The sequence below is a fragment of the Pyrgilauda ruficollis genome, unplaced genomic scaffold (genome assembly GCF_017590135.1).
Source record: "Pyrgilauda ruficollis isolate IOZ18807 unplaced genomic scaffold, ASM1759013v1 scaffold1, whole genome shotgun sequence".
Taxonomy (NCBI): Eukaryota; Metazoa; Chordata; class Aves; order Passeriformes; family Passeridae; genus Pyrgilauda; species Pyrgilauda ruficollis.
In genome coordinates, this window is record NW_024508100.1 from 22006574 (window position 1) to 22028970 (window position 22397).

General features: G+C 39.5%; 1 protein-coding gene across 2 annotated transcripts in view; it reads right to left on the minus strand.

Annotated features, from left to right (window-relative positions):
• The window catches only part of CHIC2 (cysteine rich hydrophobic domain 2), a 30016-nt gene extending 11966 nt beyond the window's left edge, over positions 1–18050 (minus strand). For both annotated transcript variants that reach the window (XM_041461083.1, XM_041460991.1), the window contains exons 1-3: positions 17809–18050; positions 11080–11134; positions 10785–10940 (exon numbers count right to left, since the gene is read on the minus strand). In XM_041461083.1, coding sequence (XP_041317017.1) covers positions 10785–10940; positions 11080–11134; positions 17809–17927 — 330 coding nt within the window. In that variant the 5' untranslated portion in view covers positions 17928–18050. The remainder of the gene's footprint in view (positions 1–10784; positions 10941–11079; positions 11135–17808) is intronic.
• Between the last annotated feature and the right edge of the window lie 4347 nt (positions 18051–22397).

Genomic DNA, 22397 nt, shown 5'->3' on the forward strand with positions numbered 1-22397 from the left:
TGATTCTAATCGCACCATGAAAAGAACATGATCTAACTGCTTTCAGCCCTCCGTAAATCTGTACTAGGTCTTTAGCACAATGCAACTTCCAATTTAAAAAGCACTGAATGTCTCGTCAATGACTTTGTGAAGAAAAAAGAACAAGGAGCAGACATAAAAATTCCAATAGTTGTTTAAGCATTAAAGTTCATTTGCATCACAGCAAACCTGAAAAGGGCTGACCTCTCAAACCGCCTCTCAGGTCTATGAAGTTGTAGCCTTGACAAGCTCACATTGACAGAGCTCATTGACTCTGAAAGGCTACTCTATCAATGGTGAAAAATGGCAATAGGTTCTACTCTGAGCAGGCATCTGCCTGCCCACCCGCTGCTAAACCAATGGCAAAACTGATTCAAAACCTGAATCTACCTTGTAATCTTCCTTTCCAGGACCTTTTAATAATAGATTAAGATCACTATACAATTTAATTTCATTGTTTGCCCTAAAGACTGTGAAAAACATCTAAGCTTTTCAAATTCCAATAAAATTACATCTATATTACAATACATAAATATCAATAAGAAATTGATAGGTACTATTAATTGGTTTATTCAAACAAGAGGACAGCTTAAAGTCATTTGACTAGCATGAGATAAAAATACATGCAGACTCGAGACCATGATTCTTTATCTTTCCAGGGTCTTAAATACTACTTACCCTTCCTATAGTATAATCTGGAATAGTCATAGCTCCCAAACACACCATATTACTAATACAGAAATGTTAATGAAAATTAGACTGTAAAATATTTCTGCAAACCTCAGAGCTTGGAATAAAAAAGAAATTCATTAAACAGCATCACACAATTCACTATAGTAAGTTTTCTTCCTACTTGACAGGTGAAAAAAAGCACTTGCACGTGCAGCTTAATTAATCACTGCTCTTGACATCTCAATGATTTACAGTGAGGAGCAGGTGAGGATATACAAAACCAGAAAGGAACACTTGATTTGAGTGTAGCATTTCCAGCACACTAGGATGACAAGCTTGTATATTCTATCAATGGTGTACAGAAAAACCCATACAGCAAATTATTTGTTAGCCACAACAAAAGCACAAATTAAGTGGAAGAGAGACTTGCTTATTAGGAAGATTTAATACTATCCAGCTTTTCATTTTTTTTTCTTAAAAACCCAGTCCAATATTTGAGCAAAGAAAAAACCTGCAATTCAAGTACACTTTTCAGCATACCAAGGATAAGAAAATATTCTTTGTAACATATTTTATGAAAGAAGCAGAGTCTTCAACACTATCCACAGAATTTTGTGAAATAGACCTCTTCAACTGTCTAGATGCAATGTTTAATGAAATATTTCTTGAAATGATTCTTTAGGGATATTAGTGTCTAACAGTGTCTTTTGAAGAACCAGACTCCCAAAAAACTCTAGCACAGAGTACACTTCCACTATGCTTATCGCTCCTGATTTAGTAAAATAAAGTTTTTCCCTCAAACATGGAAGAAAAAAAAATCTAAGCCTAAATATGAACTTTCCATGCAAAAGCAAGGATAGCATTGAATATATTACCAACTGCAAGACATTTCTGTTACACCTTTGCAGTGTCTATCCAGTTAGCTCCAGATGGAAGTATGATCTGGACAGGAAGGCTGCCTATCAACAGGACTCCTCTGGCAGTGCGTGGCCAGGAACACGCACACTGCACTAAATCGCACTAGCAAATGGGCCAAGGCCCCCTCAAGGCCTGCTGTAAATCAGCGGATGACTGGTACAATATTAAACAAAAGGATCTTACATGACTCCCAAAATGGTGCTAATTTGAGAACCTCCCTTTGTCTTTATTATGTGGGGAAACAACATGGATAGCAACACAGTCCTCCACTAATAATTGTATTTGTAGCTGCTTGGGAAAAACCAAAGACTCTCCCCTATGTGCATTTGATCTTTGACTTCCCATCTGAAAATATACATATGTATATGTTGTGCACTATTAGCCCAATAAATAGCATGAAATTTTCAAACTCCTTTATACAAAGCTTTACCACAATCAACTATTACTGGTTTTGAATATCACCCTGAACAAATACACTTTATGTTTAAATTTCAAAATCTCCCTACAATACTAGGCAGATTTTTGTTAGCTTCCCACATGGCCGGAATTTGTACTATATACTACAGAAAAAAAGTCAATGGATCCTGACAGAGGTTGAAACTAAAGTATCACTATATTCCACTCACTCAAAGAGAGAAATGACAGAAGCAAGAATTTCTATTCATTCTGACTACAAAATTTATACCCAAGTAATTTAGCTATCACCACAAATGGTGAAATAGAAAGTTAGAAGATAACTGAGTCACATATGCTCACTTTCAACACGCCAGAACATCCCCAAGCCAATTTTGAGGCCCATACCGGTACTACAAAAATGCCAAAGCTGTACACAAAGCACACGTAACTGAATGATGTACATCTGTGCTGAGGATGTCCTCATCTTGAACACTACACCTCAAGTAAACCAATATAAACTGCAAATTGCTAAGATTGCCACGTCGCTAAGGAATTCTCCATTTGTAAAGGGAGAAGATCACAAAGGTGAAGCCTGAGTTGATTTCAGATCCTGACATCCTGGACTATCTGCTTTAGTGCACAGTAGTTTGAAAAGGTGTCTGTTCTACTACACAGGTGAACATGGAGATATTGCATAATTTCTCCTATTAGTAGCTAGGATATTTCTTATTTTAGACCACTATAAGGGTGCTCATCCCAGAAGCCACTTCAGCATCCATGCAAGAAAGCAAGTGAAATCTATACTAAACAGAATAAATATCTGGAAATAAATGCAGCAGTCTGGTGCTTTTTACAGGATCTTGAAATAGCCTTGTCCAACAAGACTGCTATGGCTGCATTTTGCCTTACTAGATTGATTACTTTGTGCAGAAAGTGAGTCCAACCTAAAGCACAGATCAAAGCTCCAGATCACACAGAGAGAAATACAATCAACAGAATTATGGAGCAGGACAACTGATGACATCAGGTTGTCTTCATGAAACTTCACATTCTGGAAGACAGCCCTGAAGATTTGTTCTCACACGATCCATAAACTATCTCATTTGTACAGGTCTCAACTGTGGATTGGTACATCACAAAGAGATTAATTTAAAGCTTAGTGAACCAAATCACACCAATTACCAATAGTTGATTCTGGAAAGGTCTCTTCCACCAAACTATTTACTGATAAAAAGAGAAGCTCAGTGTTACTTGACACTACTGCATGTAACACTTTTGAACAGCTAAACTCAAGATGATTCCTCACTTAACCTGGTTGCCTTGATTGTCAAATTCCTGGAGTGTTTAAGAAAGCAGTAAAGCCACTAAACATGTGCAGGATAGAGAAGGTGTGCAGAAACATACACCCCATGTATATTATCCAGGAGTAAAATGGAGAGAATATTGTATTATCACCAATGTACTAATTGACAGATACTGAACAAGTGTTTTCCAAAGGCATCTTGGTCTGCAGTAGAAACACTCAGCAGAGAGAAACTATCAAAGAAAGTTCCTAGAAGTTGATTAAAGTCTTCTATAAGTTTCCTCTCAAACACACAAAATCCAAAATATGAGATATGTTGATATTTTAGCTGTCCTACAAGAGCTAAGTCATCAACTAAGTGTTGCTAGCTACTTTGTATAAAGCAGTAACACTGACTAGAGACAACCATTTGAGAAAATATCTTAATATGGAGAAGCCTTGTAGCAAAAATAGTCTTGACCTTAGCAAAAATTACACACTTCCTGTAAGAACGCCTTGAAATGTGGTGAAAAACACATTTCACAGGCAGACTGGTGTTGAACTGATCCATGAAGTATCATGGCTACACTTCATGTTGTTGCTTGAACTTTTAAATAAAGATTTGTAACTCATTCATTCTAGAATTAAATTCTAGCTCTGATTCTGTCATCATATGGAAACAAAACCCATGAATCTCTGATCCCTCCAAGCAAATTATTCAAATCTAGCCATGACAATTTAAAGCATCCACCACCTGCTGAAGGACATTCTCACTGAAAAGGCCACAGAAAATGAACACGTAAAATGGAATTGACCATAACAGGGATGAAAATAGGATCAAGTCTCCACCAAGTAACTCATCAGGTACCACTCTCTGTGGGAGATTTTACACTGAATATTAACGAAAATTCCACCTCTATCTCCTCTTTTAAGGTTAGAGAGATGTTAATTTTGGTCCCTGTAATTTATTTCCAAAATATCCAGGAGTATGCCACGGAAAACAGTTCAAGGCCAGTGTAGGTTGAGAAGCAAAAGGATCTCTGGTTACATCTCTATTAAGAAATGAAACTGTGCCCAGAAACATTCCCATTCATTTCAAGCCAGCTGGCAGGGAACAGCTTACATCTCTATCAGTAAGTTTTCATCACCTCCAAACCACTCATAGCGCCTGAAGCATTCTGATAATGCCTATGAATTGTTACACAATACAGACCCAGAGCCTGCCAGGGACCTTCCTAAAAGTACAAATTATAAAGCACCAACTCCTAGGAACATTCCCAGGTTTAGTTTATTAGTACATAGGAATCCTTTGACTCCTGCTGTTAATAGTGTCTAAGGACAGTGGCCAAGAATGGGAGGGAAGCCTCGTGGCCAGAAAGACTGAAAGGCAGCACAACTTGACAAAACTCCATAGAAGACTGCGAAATCCATCACTTCACTAGTCTGCATGCTGAAGAGAATGATCCCTTTTAAAGGGACAGCTCCTACAGTCCCTTGTACATCTGAGGGCTGAATCAGAAAAATACTGGTTGATCCTGTAGCCACTTTACCAATTTAGAAATATAAATCTGGCAACTTAGTATTTCCCATCATCATTATTGTTCTAGATTCAGTAATTTATTACAAAATTCAGCAAAAAATATTTTTATGAGCTACAAAATTAGAAGTACCTGGTCACTTCACACTTTACATGTGTTTGGTATAGTACAAGATTTATTTACTCCTTCACTGTTCTCTTTTGTAGAACCACCCCCTTCATCCTCCCAACTGTTTTGTCAGTAATGGTCCTTGAACTACTGCTTTCTTCATTAAATAATTTTCTTTTTATACAGTGCTTGAGTTACTGACAATGCTACACTTCAGCAGAAATAATATTTTACTGTGATTTGTTTTAAAAAAGTGGAAAAGTGAATACTTTCCAGACCTAGGGTACCTTGAGAAAAATCAAGAGAAGAGGCACAGAAGTGTGTCATTACTTCACACTTGCCAGAACTCCATTCTTGTTTTCTGTTTTACAGTAACAGTCTAACAAGCTATTGCTCTGTCAAGTGCTTCCTACTTAGTTTAATTTTATCATATAAATTTGAGGTAATTTTGTGTTCTAATTCTTTCCTCAACAGTGTTTGCATATGTTCCTTATTTGGGATTATCTTAAAGTTGCTAGAGACAGAACCCTAAAAATATTCCTTTCTAAACTGATTTCCAAATCTTACAACTAATTAGAGCATTTTAGCATGCTCTTTCAAAATAGCTCTATGCAAATTTCACCCAAGTCATGCTTGTAGTTTCAGGAACACATCAATCTGGATAGGAAGAGCAATATCAAAAGCAACACTAAACCCAAATCACTGCACAATCCCTTTATATACCTTAGCCATCACAACATAAAAGAGGCTATAACATGGAAATGTTAATTTTACCCGGATTGTTTTGATTAATGTTAAAATATTCAGAGACATAATTCTAATTACAAATGCAATTAAATTTTAAATAGCATTTAGGATATTCACAATACATCCCAGAGATACACTATATTTAGTATTTGTATAAAATCAAGAAAAAACAAAATCATAAATTTAATTTCAGAATACATATTTCTGGACTACTGAAAAGTTTGCACTTGATCTATAAAGAATCAAACTAGTATTCTGTGATCTCCTTTTATCTATAAGTATGCTTCAGGCCAATCTTATTGCCCTGTCCTCCACCAAGCAAGTTTGCAAATTAAAAGACATGGTAAAACTAGCTGCTCCTACACCCAACTGTGCCCCATCTCTATACTATAACCTTTATGAAAACCTGGTAAGCTTTTGTAGGTTGCTGTGAAGGAAATTAAATCTGATTTCAAATATAGAAAAAAACTAACCACACAGGTATACACATGATGATTTCACATTTATTTGTTCTACAAGCTGAGCTACTTGAGTACATGGATGACTTAGTGACTCTTCTGACCAGAATTATAGTGAATAACATCTAAAGCAAAATATACCAGGCTTGAATCTTCTGATTTTTTGAAGTTTCCTTTCATAGTTAATACTTTTAACCCCCCCGCCCCAATACATTTGAAAACAACAGTCAAGAATGCATATTTGATACATGCAAGTTCGACTTTAAAAAAAAAAAGAAAAAGTTATACTAAGTTGACTAGAGCCAACACAAAAATGCTATGTGCTCTGGTTAGGGTAACTGTAATAAATACATTAAAATCTTAAAGATTCTTCCAAACTGAATTATAATGTAAACTGTCTAAACAGATACTTCAAAAACAAGGCACCTTTTGTCTTAAGTAATTGCCTTGTGGAGCTCCTCAGAAAAGCATTATGCCATTAAGAGTGCATTCAGTGCAAAGTCCCTGGCAGATGGGCATAAGAGAAAAACATACAGTTTTTTCAGTTTTGAAAATAAATGTAATGTATTCATAAATTCAATAAACTGACCTAATGTATTTTAACATTAGTGTCATCCACTGACAAACATGACTATAAAATTTAAGAAAATTCATTCCATCTCCTCCACCACATATTTAATTTATACTTTGGAAGTTGTAATTAGCTATGTTTATACAGCACTCTGAAGAGGTGAACTGCTATGAAAGTGACAACTAATGATGAGGCTTAAGCAGCATTCATCAGCTTTGTGTGAATTCACAAACAAACAAATCGCTCTTGAAAGTATTAGTACAGATCACACTGTTAAATATCTAATTGTATTCATTTTAAGAGATTGCCCATGAAACATCTGAAACATGCAATTTACTTGTACAATACCAGCTTTTAAGAAATCCAGCAGTACTGCAATGCTATCATAGCTTCCATTGTTACTGTTTCAGTTGAAATTATACATCCTATTTACCCATCAGGAACTACAGCATTTAGTTAATACTGAAAATGAGCACCAATTCATTTGAAAAAGTGGCTTCAAATGGGCACCTCAGCCTGCAGTGCTTTTTGAATTACAATTCACTATGCCATTCTTTTTATTTAAAGAACAACAACTTAAAGACTTAATGTTCATTTGCACAACCTAGAATTTGTCCCAGAAAAGATGGTGAATGCTAAGAGTAAAACTGCTTAAGATCACTTATGATCTAGATCTGCAAATGAGGGACTGTACTTCCTGCAACTTTCTTGCAGCTTTTATTCATTAAAATCTAATCAAGACCACATAAAAGGAGAGAAGCAGTAAGATACTGAATCAAATAAAACAGTTATTTTACTGCTGAAGAGTAGAAGGCTTTTTCCAAATATCTCAGTGCAAATGGAGAAAAGAAACAACACTATGCAGACTCCAAAACCAGCACTGAAAAGAAAAATTCAGTGAAAGGAAAGCTTTCACTGCATGGAAACACATTAAAATTATATCATCAACAATTAAACTTACAAACATTTGTGGCTTAATTAATTCCTAGTTTGAAGTACCTGCTGATTTAAGGAGACAAACCATTACCTTATTTTTCACTACATAAAAAGAAGCAGGTATTCCCATTATACACAAACTTTCAATAATTTCACAATTTGTACTTACATTTGTGATAAATTTCCCAAATTAGAACTTAAAAAGTCAATGAAAGGCAGTAAAAATACAGGAAAAAGAGAACCACTAAGAAAATTACCCTAACTCTGACGCTGCAATTGACATTTTGTCTACATGAACCATAAAAAAAAAATCTTCCTCTGAAAAAGAGCCGCAAACTATACCAGCAATTCAAGACCTGGGTAGATTGATTCAGACTCATTAAAACAGACATTTCTTAATTGGTAATTCTGAGAAAAATTCCACTTCTATATTAAAATTGTTGTTTCATTTAATAAACTCCTTGAGAAACCCTTCCACTTGTTAGCTCACTATATCTGTAATTCAACAAAACTAATTTATTAGTCCTCTATTTCAGTAGAAAAGAGAAAATATGAAGACTTGTGTATTTTTGTTGTGCAATTAAAACATAATCTGCACAAATTTCCTGCACTTGTCACAGCACTTTGACATAAACTGATGGAAAGTCCTAAGATTTTTCCTTTATGCAGAAGCTTGTGGATACAATTCAATACTGACTGAATTATTATTACAGGGTTCAAACCCCAAAATTCCAGGTAAGAGAGATTTAAGGGATTTATATCACTTCATATTTTTCTGCTCCAGATCTATCAAGACAAAAGTTAAATCCACCCATATCTATACAAGTAACCCAAATGGCAATAACTTTTCACCATTTTTCTGTAAGTAAAAGTAGTAGCCCCGACTAGAATAATAAAAATTCTTATGCTTGTTTCCTACACTAGAATTTCCAAACATGTCCTTGAAAAATATTCCAGTTTTCCCCCTTAACTCCTCCATCACAGAAAAGTGTTCCTTCTCAGCCATATCCAGGATTAAGAGGTAGGAGCCTGCGAAAGCAGACTCTCCCCTTTCACTTTGTCTTTTAGAACACAAGTTAATTAATGCTCTATATACAGTCTTCAGATGTCCAACAGACACCAAGTTCTGAGTTTTTTATCTGAGAAACAACCCTGTAAGGACACAATCATTTGGCAAGCTGCTGACATGGACAAGTGATGCTGATCTGAAATCTCCACATTGATTTAAATTAATTTTACTCTGGAAGAATAATCAAACCGTCATCAGTGTCTAGTGCCACTGTGCCATCTACAGTGGCACAAGATACTTTGTTTAGGCAGCTGAGTCCTAAGTTGCACTAATGCTGGACACCCAAGTGCAGAAAAAGATGCAAAGGTCCATAAATATCTTCCAGTACCAACTTTAACAGGAAAAATGCAACATTTACTGATAGTCAGGGCCACACCCTAGGACGACAGACAAGTTGAGTCACAAATCTGGGTCCATGCTCCTGCTGCTCATGCTCTTTCCAATACTCTTGTCTTGTTATGCATTCTATATTACAGCAACAATGACACCATTACCCTCTCTCCAGCCTCCTCTGAACAAAGTATCTGCGGTTGCGGCTTTTTTTTCTCCAGATTTATCCTTTTGGAAGGAGCTTACCTTTTTACCTTATCTCATACATCTTCTCTAACTGTTGCTTGACCAGGTTCCCACACAGAACCTCTCTCTTCAGCTTCAAACTGTTTTCTAACTCCAGATACTAGAAGCTCTTGTATTTTTTCTGACATTGTTTGACACCATATAAAAAGTTGATTATAGGACCCAGTCTAGAAGATGAGAGCTTGTGACATCAGCCCCTACCAAGTTACATCCTGTTACCATTTCCTGCTACAATACATTATGTGAGAAAACTGGGTCAAACTTTGTAACAGCACAAGCATTCGCATTCGGAAGTGAAACATGGACAGTAGCAATGGATGCTTCTCTTGTGTTTATTACCTATAGTGCTAGGCCTTGAATGGTAAAGGTCTTCTCTGCAAGGTAGCGAAGTCACCTGCCTATCTGTTAAAGCAATCACCAGATTCTAATTTCTTCTAGCAGATTTTTGGGCTATGGATATACAATCATGCTACAGGATGCTTACTAGCTTGCAACAGCTTGAAGATAAAAAAACTTAGGGTTTGATATAATTCACACTGGCACCAGTATTTTTCTTTTGGTTAGATCTTAACACAGATAGTCAAATGATACAAAAATGCATACCAGTTTTGCTATAATCAATGTTCATCCCATAAATCTTTTTTTAGAATGCCTTTACTTATTAACTCTAAAAAATGATTATTTTGATAAAGAAAATCATGACTGTTCATATACTGAATTGTACACAAGTTGTAGCATAAAGAGGTATAACACAAGAGAAAACATATACAAGGCATGACATGAAATGGAAAGATGAACAGTACTAAATAGTGGGGAGATGAGTGCAAGATGAGACTTCTTGCAAAGTGAAATAGAACCAGTCAAAGACAATTTTTACACACACAGAAGAAGTGGGAGCATAATCTATTTTCTCAGTGCACTGAGAAAAGGAAGTGAAAACCAGGCACGTGTAAGGAGCTTCTGTTGTGAACAATGCACTAAGTGCCAAGTGTATATAGACAAAAGGCTATTTTCAAGTTCTTCATGTTAAAAAAAAAAAAAAAAAGCATCAACTATTCTTTGTAAAAACTACTCTTTTAACAAAAAACCATGTGGTTCTTTGGGGCCACAGTGTAATCAGAAGCTCCTCAAAACCAAACTGCCACTTATTCACTGGCAAATTCTGATAATCTCAGGGTATCACAGAGAAGATGCAGCTATTAAAGAGTATATTGAAAGTTGGTTCAATAACAATAGTAGCTTTACAAATAGCTGTAGGAGGCATTCAGCTATACCACCTCTCATTGAGTTACAAGCTCAAAGTCCTGACTGGTATCCTGTAACTTTCACCAGTACAGCTGACAACTGATACCAAAATGTACAAAATAAAAGTGATTTAACTACGTTCTAGCAACAGGTTTTAATGGTGAAGGAGGAGAAAAGAAAAGAAAACCAAAATGAGAACAAAACCAGTACAATTCTAACTATCAAAAATTATATTAATAATTCAACTTACTCTTTTACTGAGGCAGATAACTGGCCACATACTACAACCTAAAGTGCAGCAGCAGCAAAGGCATCCACATAGTAGCCATCGCACATTAACTGGAAGATTCTTCTTAAGACAACTGTTGACTCTGCTGATGCTGGCTTTGAATTCTTCAGGTGCAACCTACAAGGGAAATGAAAAAGAAGAAACAAACTAGTACTACAGTGCACTTTATTACTTTTACAGTACCGTATAATTGGAACACTTGTTTTTGTAATAAAATCTGAACTCCAATTCCAAACTTCTATTCAAAGATACTCACCTTTCCAGTTAAAGATGAAGGAAACTCTGCTTCAAATTTGTTGCTTAGTCCAAACCTGCAAAAACAAAATTTAGATTGCAGCAAAATTATAAATAGCCCCAATCCACACCACAAATTACAAGCACCTCATAATACTCTCAGGGTCTGTATCAGTAACAGCACTAACGACAGGAAAATTAAGAGAAATTCTTAAAATTATACTAACAAAAATATACCATTGTACACAGACTGAAAACCATCTTGCCCATAGTATCTTCTTACAGTTCTCTTGATACTATTGACACTTCCCCAAAGTCAGCAAAACCTATAAGCAATAGTGGAAGTGAGGTAAGTGAAGCACTTAAGGGAAAAGGGAAGCAGCTTAAGGCCACAGTTGGAACTACCTCTCTCCTGCACCAGTACAAATTATCTTGAAGAAAAGCTCATCCAGTGCTATATAAATGTTCTCAGCATAAAAATGCAATAAACACCAGCTTGATTTTCAGAGAAGAAATACATAATAAGTTTCAAAACACAAAATGCTATATAACAAAACATGGCTTAAAAATAAATAACTACAAATGTAAAGTTATGGAGCAGTTTGAAATGAGCTGGAGTTATTTTATCTCCTGGGTTTCTGATCTAAAGGTCAGAGGAGTGTCAGCTTATCCATTAAAAATGTTTTCTACCTTACAGTTGTTTGGTTGGGTTCACAAATAGACGAACCTCAAAGAAAATCTGAATATTTTCTGGCATCTGGGCTGGACAGTAACTTCAAGTAGAGACTATACAGACTACAAAATCATTAATGTGACTGGCTACTAATTTGGTACACAGCAGTCAGTGTAAAATTTAAGTTGTAATTTAAAAAATTCTGAATATAAACCAGAGCACTCTATCAGATACTACAAACAAAAATCAGAAACTAAACTGCTCAAGACTTGAAATATTAGCAGCAACACCTATCACACATTGCTGCATTGTGTGCAGAAAAGCTTACCTGAGCCTTGAGCACTGGCATAATTTGCTTTCACAATATTCTATCGAGGAGCTAGGTACTTCCCAGAGTTTTAGGGTTGTTCTTCTTTTCTCACTGAAATGAATGATCTGCATGCCAATGGAGAACTTTGTCCAAGTAACCAAATAGGCAGTTATGTGGTAAGCTACTGTAGAAACCTCATAAAACCCAGTGGACAAAAAGTGGCAGATTAGTTGCTTTGTAGATATATAAAAGGTGGTGAATTTTGGGATTCCTAAACTATACTTATGTGACACCCCACTAAAGTTTGACAGATACAGCTCACAGGACAGATTTTTTTTATCACCACTCATGATTCTCTTAAACATCACCTCAATGCAAGCATCAATTACCAGAAATCGCAATAAAATACTGGGCACCACCAAAGTGATTAACATCATTTTGACTCTCCATGAAACCTACATATTCAGTACTGGGTGCAGCTCTGGTATCCACATTTCATTAAGGATTTGGAGTTAGAAAAAGGCAGAGAGAAAGAAGGCTAGTGTAATAAAGGGAATAAAGAAGCTGCCTCAATAGACTAAGGCTGACATTAAGCTGGAAAAGAGAAGGCTGAGGGGGACATTGATTAAAGTGCAAAGTTTCAGGAAGGCAATGGGTAAGGGGAGTGTTCATCCACAAGTCCCACAACAGAGAGTGCTGATTGAAATTAGTCAGAAATTGGTTTAAAACAGTTAAAAGAATGTGCAGCTAAAAAGAAAGTTCTGGGTGTGTTTCCACGTGACATTACTGATGCAAACAGTGCCAAAAGATTTGAAGTAAGATTACACAAGTTCCCTGACAAACACACTAAAGCAAAGACAACGCTGAAGTATACATCACTCACATAGCTGCAGATGCCAGAGAGTACAAGAAGAGTGGACACCAGGAACAGCCAGACTTACATGCAATCCATATACTGCAATACCTGTTGCCAAAGTTTGCAGCAGCACACTGGGCTATGTAGTTTGAGGATGTAGGTGACTTTTTCATAGGGTCTTAAGGCAAAGTAAGCAGGTAATTTTCCTATAATTGATTACAGGCGGTAGAATCATACAAATATAAATTTGTATTGGAAGGAACCAAAAATCACCTAGTCTAATCTCCCTGTCACTAGATCAGGCTGCTCAAAGCTGCATCCAACCAACACTTCCAATGACCCAAATGTTCCATCAAACACTTCCAATGATGGTGCATCCACACGTTCTGTGGGCAACCTGTTCCAGTGTCTCATCACCTTCATCCTTATATCCAAACTAAATCTATGCTCTTTCTGTTTAAAATTATTCCCCACAGTTCTGTCACTATAGGCCCAGGCAACAATTCTTTCTCCACCTTTCTTATAAGCCTCCTTTGCATACTGAAAGGCTGCAGTAAGATCTCACAGGAGACCTTATTTACACAGAAGTTATCTGCCATATTTCAGTATTTCTAACTAGAATAGTAGCTCTGCAAGTCTGTAAGTCTCTCAAAACTGGTGAAATAACAAATGAGAATTGTTACACAGAAACACATATGGCAAGTTGACTACTCCAACATAGAACAAAGGAAACTTAACTTACTGGAAACATTGCTACCATTGAAAATCTTTCTGAATACTCCATGACAGGAGGACCAACCACCTTTTCTTCAAACTGCTGAGTGAAACTAAGAGCTGAGGCAAAAGTTATATAAATGTCAGAGTCATGCCCTATCAGTTAAGTGTCAAGCCCTACTTAAAATTGCCAGTAAGTTGAAGTGGAAACCAAAGGCTGAAAAAACCCTTGGATTCACATACCTTTTAGAAGCAGCCAAGCCTGGAGAATGACTCCAAGTTCAAGATACACAGGTGCCATCACAAGTCTCAAAAAACTAAAAGATAACACCACTTTACTATACAATTAGTTTATTAAATCACTATTTGTAAAGTATTCAAATGTTGACAGCTCCACCAAACACAAATATTCATAAAGTTCACAAAAGTCATGCCTGAGAAAAGCAACTCCCACTGGAAAAGCTCTACAGCTATCTGAAATTACAAACATTGAGGCAGAGTGAGGCACAGAAACTTCAAACCAATGCAGTTACACTTGGTTGAAGTTACAAGCAAAGAGACTGAGAGCCTGTACTCAAGACTTGTGGTAATATTTAATACATGGAAGGGTAGCAAAGCTGAAGCTAACTCAAACAGTTACCAGCATAATTTTAAGCTTGACACATCAGAGTCTTATCACCATATGCAAGTAGTAGAAAAGGGTGACTCCATACATTAAAAGCATACCATACATTGTAAGCAGTTATGTGATCTCAGAATTGTCACTCTTGACTGCAAGCTGAAATTTAGAAATTAAAAGTATTAGAAACTCCACAAAACACTCCTACACGTTCAATGTAAATACATAACTGCTCTGACCAAAAAAATAGCAAAAGTAAGCCTTAAAATAAAATATTGGAAATCAATGTTTTGGAGATGCATTTCCTCAGACAGCTGTCCTATTAGCTTTCTTTAGTACAATAGTGCATCTCCAGCGACAAGCACCCTTCTCTGCTTGCTCTATGCCTTTCCACTTTACATCATGTCTTCAACAGATCCATGCTCACCTCATGCATCAGTACTTTCTTTACCCTTCCTGGACCTGAACAAGCATTTCTGGAACCTGACTCCACTTCAAAGGTACAGATAAATTCCTGCCCTTGTGTACAGTGGAGAAAGAAATGGTGAGAGGTGGAAACTTTAAAGTTTAGAAGTTTACAGTATACGACACAGACAATTTGGAACCTTTTCCAGCATGCAGCTCAGATCACCCTAACAAAAAAAAATTGACACATGCTATCCTCTTCCTCTTTGTCCTCTCTTATGGGGACACTAAACGATTTTTTCACTGCCTTTACTCTTTAGGTCCACCCAACCCTTAACAAATACATATATATTTCACAAATCTTAACATGCTTCATGATTCTCACATAGTCCTGTTTTCACTCATATGTCCTTGATACAGACTCAGTTGAAAAATATATTAGCAGACTTCAGTTTAATAATAAAGAAACTTACTTGGATAAATACATCTTTTATAAGTTCTTTCCCCCCCCGCCACAAAAAGTTATCTTGCATTAAGATATAAGGTGCTGTAACAACAGCACAGAAAGGCATTCATCAGCACATCCCAATGACTTGCCATCATTCCAGCACTGCAAGAATAAATCCAGTATTACTAGTTAATACAGTCTGCTATATATATGCTACATGTCTCAACAGGTTGAGGAACAGAACAGGAACAGGAACAATCACTGGAAAACACTATCAGACACCTATGATAAATATTCTCTTCACAATGTCAAACACATCATGTACCTCCATTCCTACCATAATATAGATTTCAGAAACAAGTATGAGACACCTTGGACTTTCAGTTCAGTTGTAAGGATCTCTATTTTCTCAGTGCTTTCAAATTTTTTGCCATTATAAGAGAGAACCGAAATTTTCAGCAACCAGGTGATGTTACTCCTGTCTACCAAGCTATCAAAACCCTGTTGGTGTGAAAACAGTTTAACTAAGTTTAAGTATTTAAAAAACAATGTTAAAAAAAAATATTGGCATTGCCGGCCACCTGCTTTAAACAGTGAGTTTAAGGACAACACTTAGTGTTAACCAAAAGCTCCACATCCTTAAAAGGCAAAGACTTCATATGTTTTATTTGGATAATATTTAACTGCTTTCCTTTAACTGATTTTCATTACTCAGAAAAGACTTACTTCCATTCTCTATTGGATGAAATCAAGTAATGGTAAATGTCTCTCTGATGTTGATATGTAGTCATGGAACTGACATATTTCAAACTCAACAGTATGACTCCTATGTAAGATCAGAAAGGATATGACAACAGACTATGGAAAGAGAGCTTCTGTTTAAATACACACAGCAGTAGCAGTCAGCAACTCTTCAAACTGCAGAGCCAGGGACAGATCAACCCAGTATCTGCTTAACTGCTGATCATTTTTGTCAGACCTTCAAAACGCACACATGCTTTTATACTGGCAAGACTAATTCGTCATGTACACAAGACTAGACCTACTCCTTATATTCACCAAATGAATGTTCTAAAAGGGATCTAACTTTTAAAAATAAGCTTCTGGATCAATGACCGAAAAAGTTATAGACTGTAAAAAGGTAAAAGTGGCTGATGCTATGTAGTTTACTGTTAACACCTGGCACAGTAAAGAAAGTAGATGAAGATCAATTGCCTAATTTTGGAGGCACACATTGGTATTTCATTGCTCATTCAAAACCTAAAGAACAAGTACTTTAAGGAAGATCTTAAAGTAATAATGAGCTAGTAACTATTAATGAACAATTATCAAGTTAGCCATCCTTCAACCACAAGGCCCTTACTAGTCACAGCCAATGCTTCACAAGCTTCCCCAACATTCCACTAACGGGCCCTCATCTTGTCTTGCACAACTTACCTTCAAGTATTGGTGAAGAAACCAGTGTTTGCCTCTGTTTCAGTTATTTGTACTTTTCATTTGCTAATATGAAAACTATTTAATTGTGGTTTTGCTCTGTTTTTCAGAAACAGACTAGGCTACTGGCTTATTTTCAGTGAATCAATGGTACAGCTTCTGTTCACAATGAACAGTCATAAGCTGAACACACTGACTACATGCTTCTACTCTTTCACAGGGCCTCCTTGGCCTCCAGCCCCATCTACATCCTTCTAACTTTTCAAATCTCTCTCAGTCTACCCATAACTTCCTGTTTTTAACTAGACAGCTAACTGCACCTGCCCAGCTATTAGCATTTGTGTCAACCTAACAATAAAGCAACAATATACCCAAGTGCCAAAAAATCCTGTCAAGTCGGTATCAGAAAATCAGTAACAGTTTATGAGACTCAGGGAAGCAGACTACATTATCTTCAGCTTTTATGTCTGTACTACAAACCTAGTTCTGCTGAACAATGAATACAAAAGAAACCAAAAGTTTGTACTGCTGTGCTTTGTCTCCAGGTTTGTATTTCAGCTTCTGACACTATAAATTGTAACTGACAACTACTACTACACTTCAACAGAGTGAGCCTGACAGAACTGATGGAAGGAATGATACCCTCATCTCTTACATTATTGAGAAGTACTACATAAGCTCATGGTCACTTGCTGCTAGACTCAGATACCAAACACACACATAAAACAAAGTTTCTTTTATGTCAAACACAGTGAAACAATGCACACCAATTACAACATAATTTTACACGTAGCTATCTGACCAACCGATGCCTTTTCTTTGTTAAAGTCCTCAGAGGAATATCAGCAGCCACAAGTTAAATGAGAGTGGGTAACAGGCACATAAACAACCTTGTTCAATAGTCCAGCCGGTCATGTGCTGGCACATACCTGTTATACAGAGGAACACAGGCACCTTACTTCCTGACAGCTCATCATTTTGGACAAATACTTCACATTCCTCTGCCAGTCACAGCCCAAGCCAGTCTTGTTTCCTCAGCGCCTAGTTAGAGGTTTGCACTCGCCTGCGAGTTTCCAGGCGGCTCCCAGCTGCCCAGTGGGGCCGAGAAGAGCCTTTCGCAGCTTCACGGACGTAGGGGAAGGGCAGCAGCCCCGGTCCGGTGCTCCCCACGCCTATCCCCCGACCTGCCCCAAGTTGTACCCACGAGCTCGGCGCTCCCCGCCGCCCCCGTCCCGCGCCCGGGCCTCCTCCACCGCCCGCCCCGGCCGCGCAGGCCCCGGCGCGGCCCTTACACGGTGACATGGCCAGAGCCGCGCACCACCACCGGGTCGGGGGAGTACTTCAGGAGCTGCTCCTCCAGCGCCCGTTCCTCGTCCTCCTCTTCTTCGTAGATCTCATCGAAGTCCGCCATGGCCGGGCCGGGGCGTCCGATGAGCCAGAGGAGCCGGGGCGACGCGGCGGGAGCCGGCCAGGGAGACACACAGGAGGGGGCCGGCGGGTCGCCCCGGGGCCGGGCCGGGCCGGGCCCGCCGGGGGCGGGCTGGCGGCGGCCGGGGCGCGGCGAGTGTCGCTCCCGGAGGCACGGAACGACTGGAAGCGACCACCGCGGTCATCGGGTCCAACCCCCTGCTCGAGCACGGTCTTCCTAGAGCACAGGGCGTAGGATTGTGTCCAGGCAGTTCCTGAGTATCTCCGGTGATGGAGACTCCACAGCCTCTCTGGACAATCTGTTCTGGAGTGTGGTCACCTGCACAGTAAAGAAGTTCTTCCTCCTTCCACTCTGCGGTGGAACTTCCTGTGCATCAGTTTCTGGCCGTTGTCCCTTTTCCTATTGCTTGGCACCCCTGAGAAGAACTTGACTCCATCCCCTGACATCCTCCCTGCAGATTCTGATGGATTTGGATTAAGTCCCCTCTCAGACATCTCTTCTCAATGCTGAACAGGCCCAGCTCCCTCAGCCTTTCCTCACAAGAGAGATGCTCCAATCCCTTACTCATCTTTGCTGCCCTCCACTGGACCTGCTCCAGGAGCTCCGTGTCTCTCTTGCCCTGAGGAGCCCAGAGCTGGGCACAGCACTCCTGATGTGGCCTCACCAGGGCTGAGCAGAGGGGCAGGATCACCTCCCTCAACATGTCCTTCCCAATGCAGCCTTGTTTTTAACCCTTGTTTGGGCATCCATGAAGCCCACGGCTGAGGGCAGGGGGGTGGTGTGGGTGCTGTGTTTGGACATCTGCTGTGAGCTGAGGGGCTGCCCACTGGTCCCTCTGGCTTAGTGCGGGGAGATGTGGGGAAAGTGGCCCCTGGCCAAGGCTGACCTGCTCACGTGAAAGCTGAGACCAGGTGTCTGCCTGTCCTTTGGTGCTGTCAGCTGGGCATGAACAGATCCAGAGCAGCCCTGCTGGGAGGGACTTTGGGGTGTTGGTGGGTGAGAGGCTGGACATGACCCAGCCATGGGCACTCCTAGCCCAGAGAGCCAAATGTGTCCTGGGCTGCATCCAGAGCAGTGTGGACAGCAGGGGAGGGAGAGGATTCTGCCCTCTGCTCTGGTGAGACCTTGCCTGGAAGGAACACTGCATCCAACTCTGGGGTCCCCAACACAGGAAGGACAGAGACCTGCAGGAATGAGTCCAGAGAAGGGCCACCAACACCCCCAAGTCCCTCCCAGCAGTGCTGCTCTGGATCTGTTCATCCCCAGCCTGTGTTGGTAGGGTTGGTTGTCCCAACCCAGATGCAGTACCTTGAACTTGGTCTCGATAAACATCAGGAGATTCCCTTATGCCCACTTCTCATGCTTCTCCAGGTCCCTCTGGATGGAATCCCATCCTCCAGGTGTGTTGACCACACTTCTCAGCTTAGTGTCATCTGCAAATTTGCTGGAGGTGCATTATGTCTATGTCATTGATGAAGATATTAAACAGTGCTGGTCCCAGTATGGACCCCTGAGGGATATCTCTTAGCACTGATGTTCATCAGGAGCTGTTGACCTCCACCCTCTGGATGCAACCATTCAACTACTTTCTTATCCATCTCACAGCCTACGCCTTAAATTATCTCTCTCCAATTAAGAGAAAAGGATGTTGTGGGCTTTTACAGGCTTTACAGAAGTCCAGATAAATAACATCTGTAGCACGCCCCTTGTCCAGTTTCATGAGTGTGAAGGGAATTCTGCATTCCCCTTTACTTTCCTTGTACTTCATATATCTTTTTTACAATAGTCTCCTTTTCACATTATAATTTTTTCTTCTGAAACCTGCAGGGTTTTTTTTTTTTTTTTTCCTGGCTTGTTTCAGTATATCATAGAGTCATGGAATGGTTGAGTCAAAAGGGACCTTAAAGATCATCTTATTCTCCTGCCATGGGCAGGGAACTTCCACTAGACCAGATCACTCAAAGACCCATCCAAACTGCCCTTGAACACTTCCAAAGAGAGAGTATCCACAACTTCTCAGGGCAACACATTCTAGTGCTTCACCACCCTCACAGGAAAGAATTTCTTCCTAACATCTAATCTAAACCTATTGTATTTCAATTTAAGGCCATTTCCCCTTCTCCTGTCACTACAGGCCTCTATAAAAACTTCTTCTCCAGCCTTTTGTAGGCTCCCTTTAGGTACTGGAAGGCTGCTGTGAGGTCTCCCCAGAGCCTTCTCCAGGCTGAACAGCCCCAACTCTCCCACGCAACTTTCAACGGAGAGGTGCTCAATCCCTCCAGTCATCTTTGTGGCCCTCCCCTGGATTCATTATACTGATCAGTTTATTTTCTGAAAGACTACATTGCCTCTTACTCTCCATTACTCATAAAAATCCTCATGGTGTATTTCTCAGGTATTAGAGTGTATACAAAGATGTGATGATGCTTACTGCTCTGTGTAAAAGCAGGGCAGAAACTGTGTGGTTGTGAGAGAATCCATGACACTGGCTTTGCTGCAAAGGAGAAAGCAGCATTTTGTGCTGTCACACTAGAAAAGTGTGACAGTATTTCTATCATGAGCTTCTTGTAACAGGTTTCATTTCCTAAATAACAGAATTCTACAGAGTGGCAGAGAATTTCCCTGAGTAATAATGCACTTTCATGCTAGTGTACTTAACTCAGGGTGTTTTTACTTAGTTACTCTTCTTACATGTCTCACACAGAAATTGCATTTAGCAGGATTGATGGCTTATTAGTTCAATCTAACAGTCCTGAAACTGAATAAATGGATTAAATTTAATACTGGCAAAAGCAAAAGAAAACCCAATGGTTTCAGTGAAGCTATGCCTCCTTGTTCTACCTCACTCTGTAGATGAATTTGGTAACCAGTTTGTTTTCAGATACCTGTTTCACAGTAGCAGATGGATAATCAGCGTTAATGCTGTGCAGCACAGCAGCCCATACTGGAAGTCTTGGAAATGACAGTGAAGGAGTGGTCTTACCTACATCACACTTAAGCCCCTGGAGCGTTGCTGCAGGAACCAGCAAATGTTTGAGGTCCCAGATCCCTGTGCTGTGTGGCATGACAAGCTTGGTTAGCTCACTTGATGTCTTATCTTTGAGATAAGACAAAGAGAAAGAAAGTCCCAAGCCTCTCGATCTCAATTTAGGTATACATTACTTGCCTAACAAATGCCAGTTCCACAGTCTGCAGTTTCCAGGCGGTCAGTGTGTAGCAGGATTTAATAGATGAAGAGCTGTTGCAGGTATGATGTGGAAGTTCTAAGTTTCTAGGTTGAGGTGGCCGTGATGCTTCAGCATGTGTTCACAGCACCTGGTGTGCTCGAAGCCTTCAGCACTGGACTCAGCAGTACTGGACCGCTCTCAGAGGCTGCCAGGAGACTCCTCGTTTTGTGCAGCTTGTTCTACCACACGCACTGAAGAAGGAAGACCTCTCCTTTGTTTCAAGAAGTATCAGTGAGCTGTCACTTCTTCTCCACTGCTGATGTGTCCTTGCTATGTGCCAGCCCTGCCACTAGCCATGTACTTCCAAGTCCAAGCCTTTACATCACAGAGTTTGCTTGTGACTGTTTTGGTGTCTACTCTGACCCGGCATTGTGGGACTCCCACTTACAGTTCATTGTCCTTTCTTTGAGAACAGTGAGAGTCTCATACTGATTGCATTTTTAAGCAACTTAACTCTCATTATATCTAAATAAAGATGTTGGGCTTAGAGTCCAGACTGGGGAGCATTGTTCTGTTATTCCATATAGGAATGCCATCCCTCTCCGGTGAATTTCCTTACTGCATTAGGGGAGAACTGATACCATGTACAGATCTCTCTAACAGAGGTACTCACTGTCCTCAGAGTTGCTCTGTAAGAATTGCATACTGTAATCTAAAGGAGACTTTAAATAATTTCTTTTTATGCAACTCTCTATTCCAGTTCCCCATCCTTTGATTTCTGCTTTTTTTTCTTTTTCTTTTCTTTTTTTTTTTTACTTTCCTTTATTTTTTGTCCCTCTCCTTTTTTCTGTTTCTATCCCAGCTCCCCCTTTCTAATTCCTTCTTTCCCCTGCTTTCCTCTGGCATCTTTCAGTTGTTACTCACCTCATTCCTCCCGCAGTCTTTGTCTCGTTTCTCCCTGTCTTTTCCTTTGTTAATTAGTACATTGTTGGAACTTCTGAAGGAAATTGTTTCACGCAACAGGGCATCAAAGAACAAGCAGCAGGTGCAGGCCTAACCTTATTCTTTGAAGTCCTACCACTACTCAATAGCAAAGCAAAGCTGGCAGAAACAGCTTCTTTTCCTGATTAATTAAGAGAAGAGAGGTAGCCAGAAGGAAAACAAGAGTGGGTGGTGATAGCAAGGGAAGGGAGAAGCAGGGATGGTACAGAAGCCAGAGAAGAGAAGATGTAAATAATGTATACTGCACAGGGAGTTTAACAAAGCTACAGAAATATAGCAAACC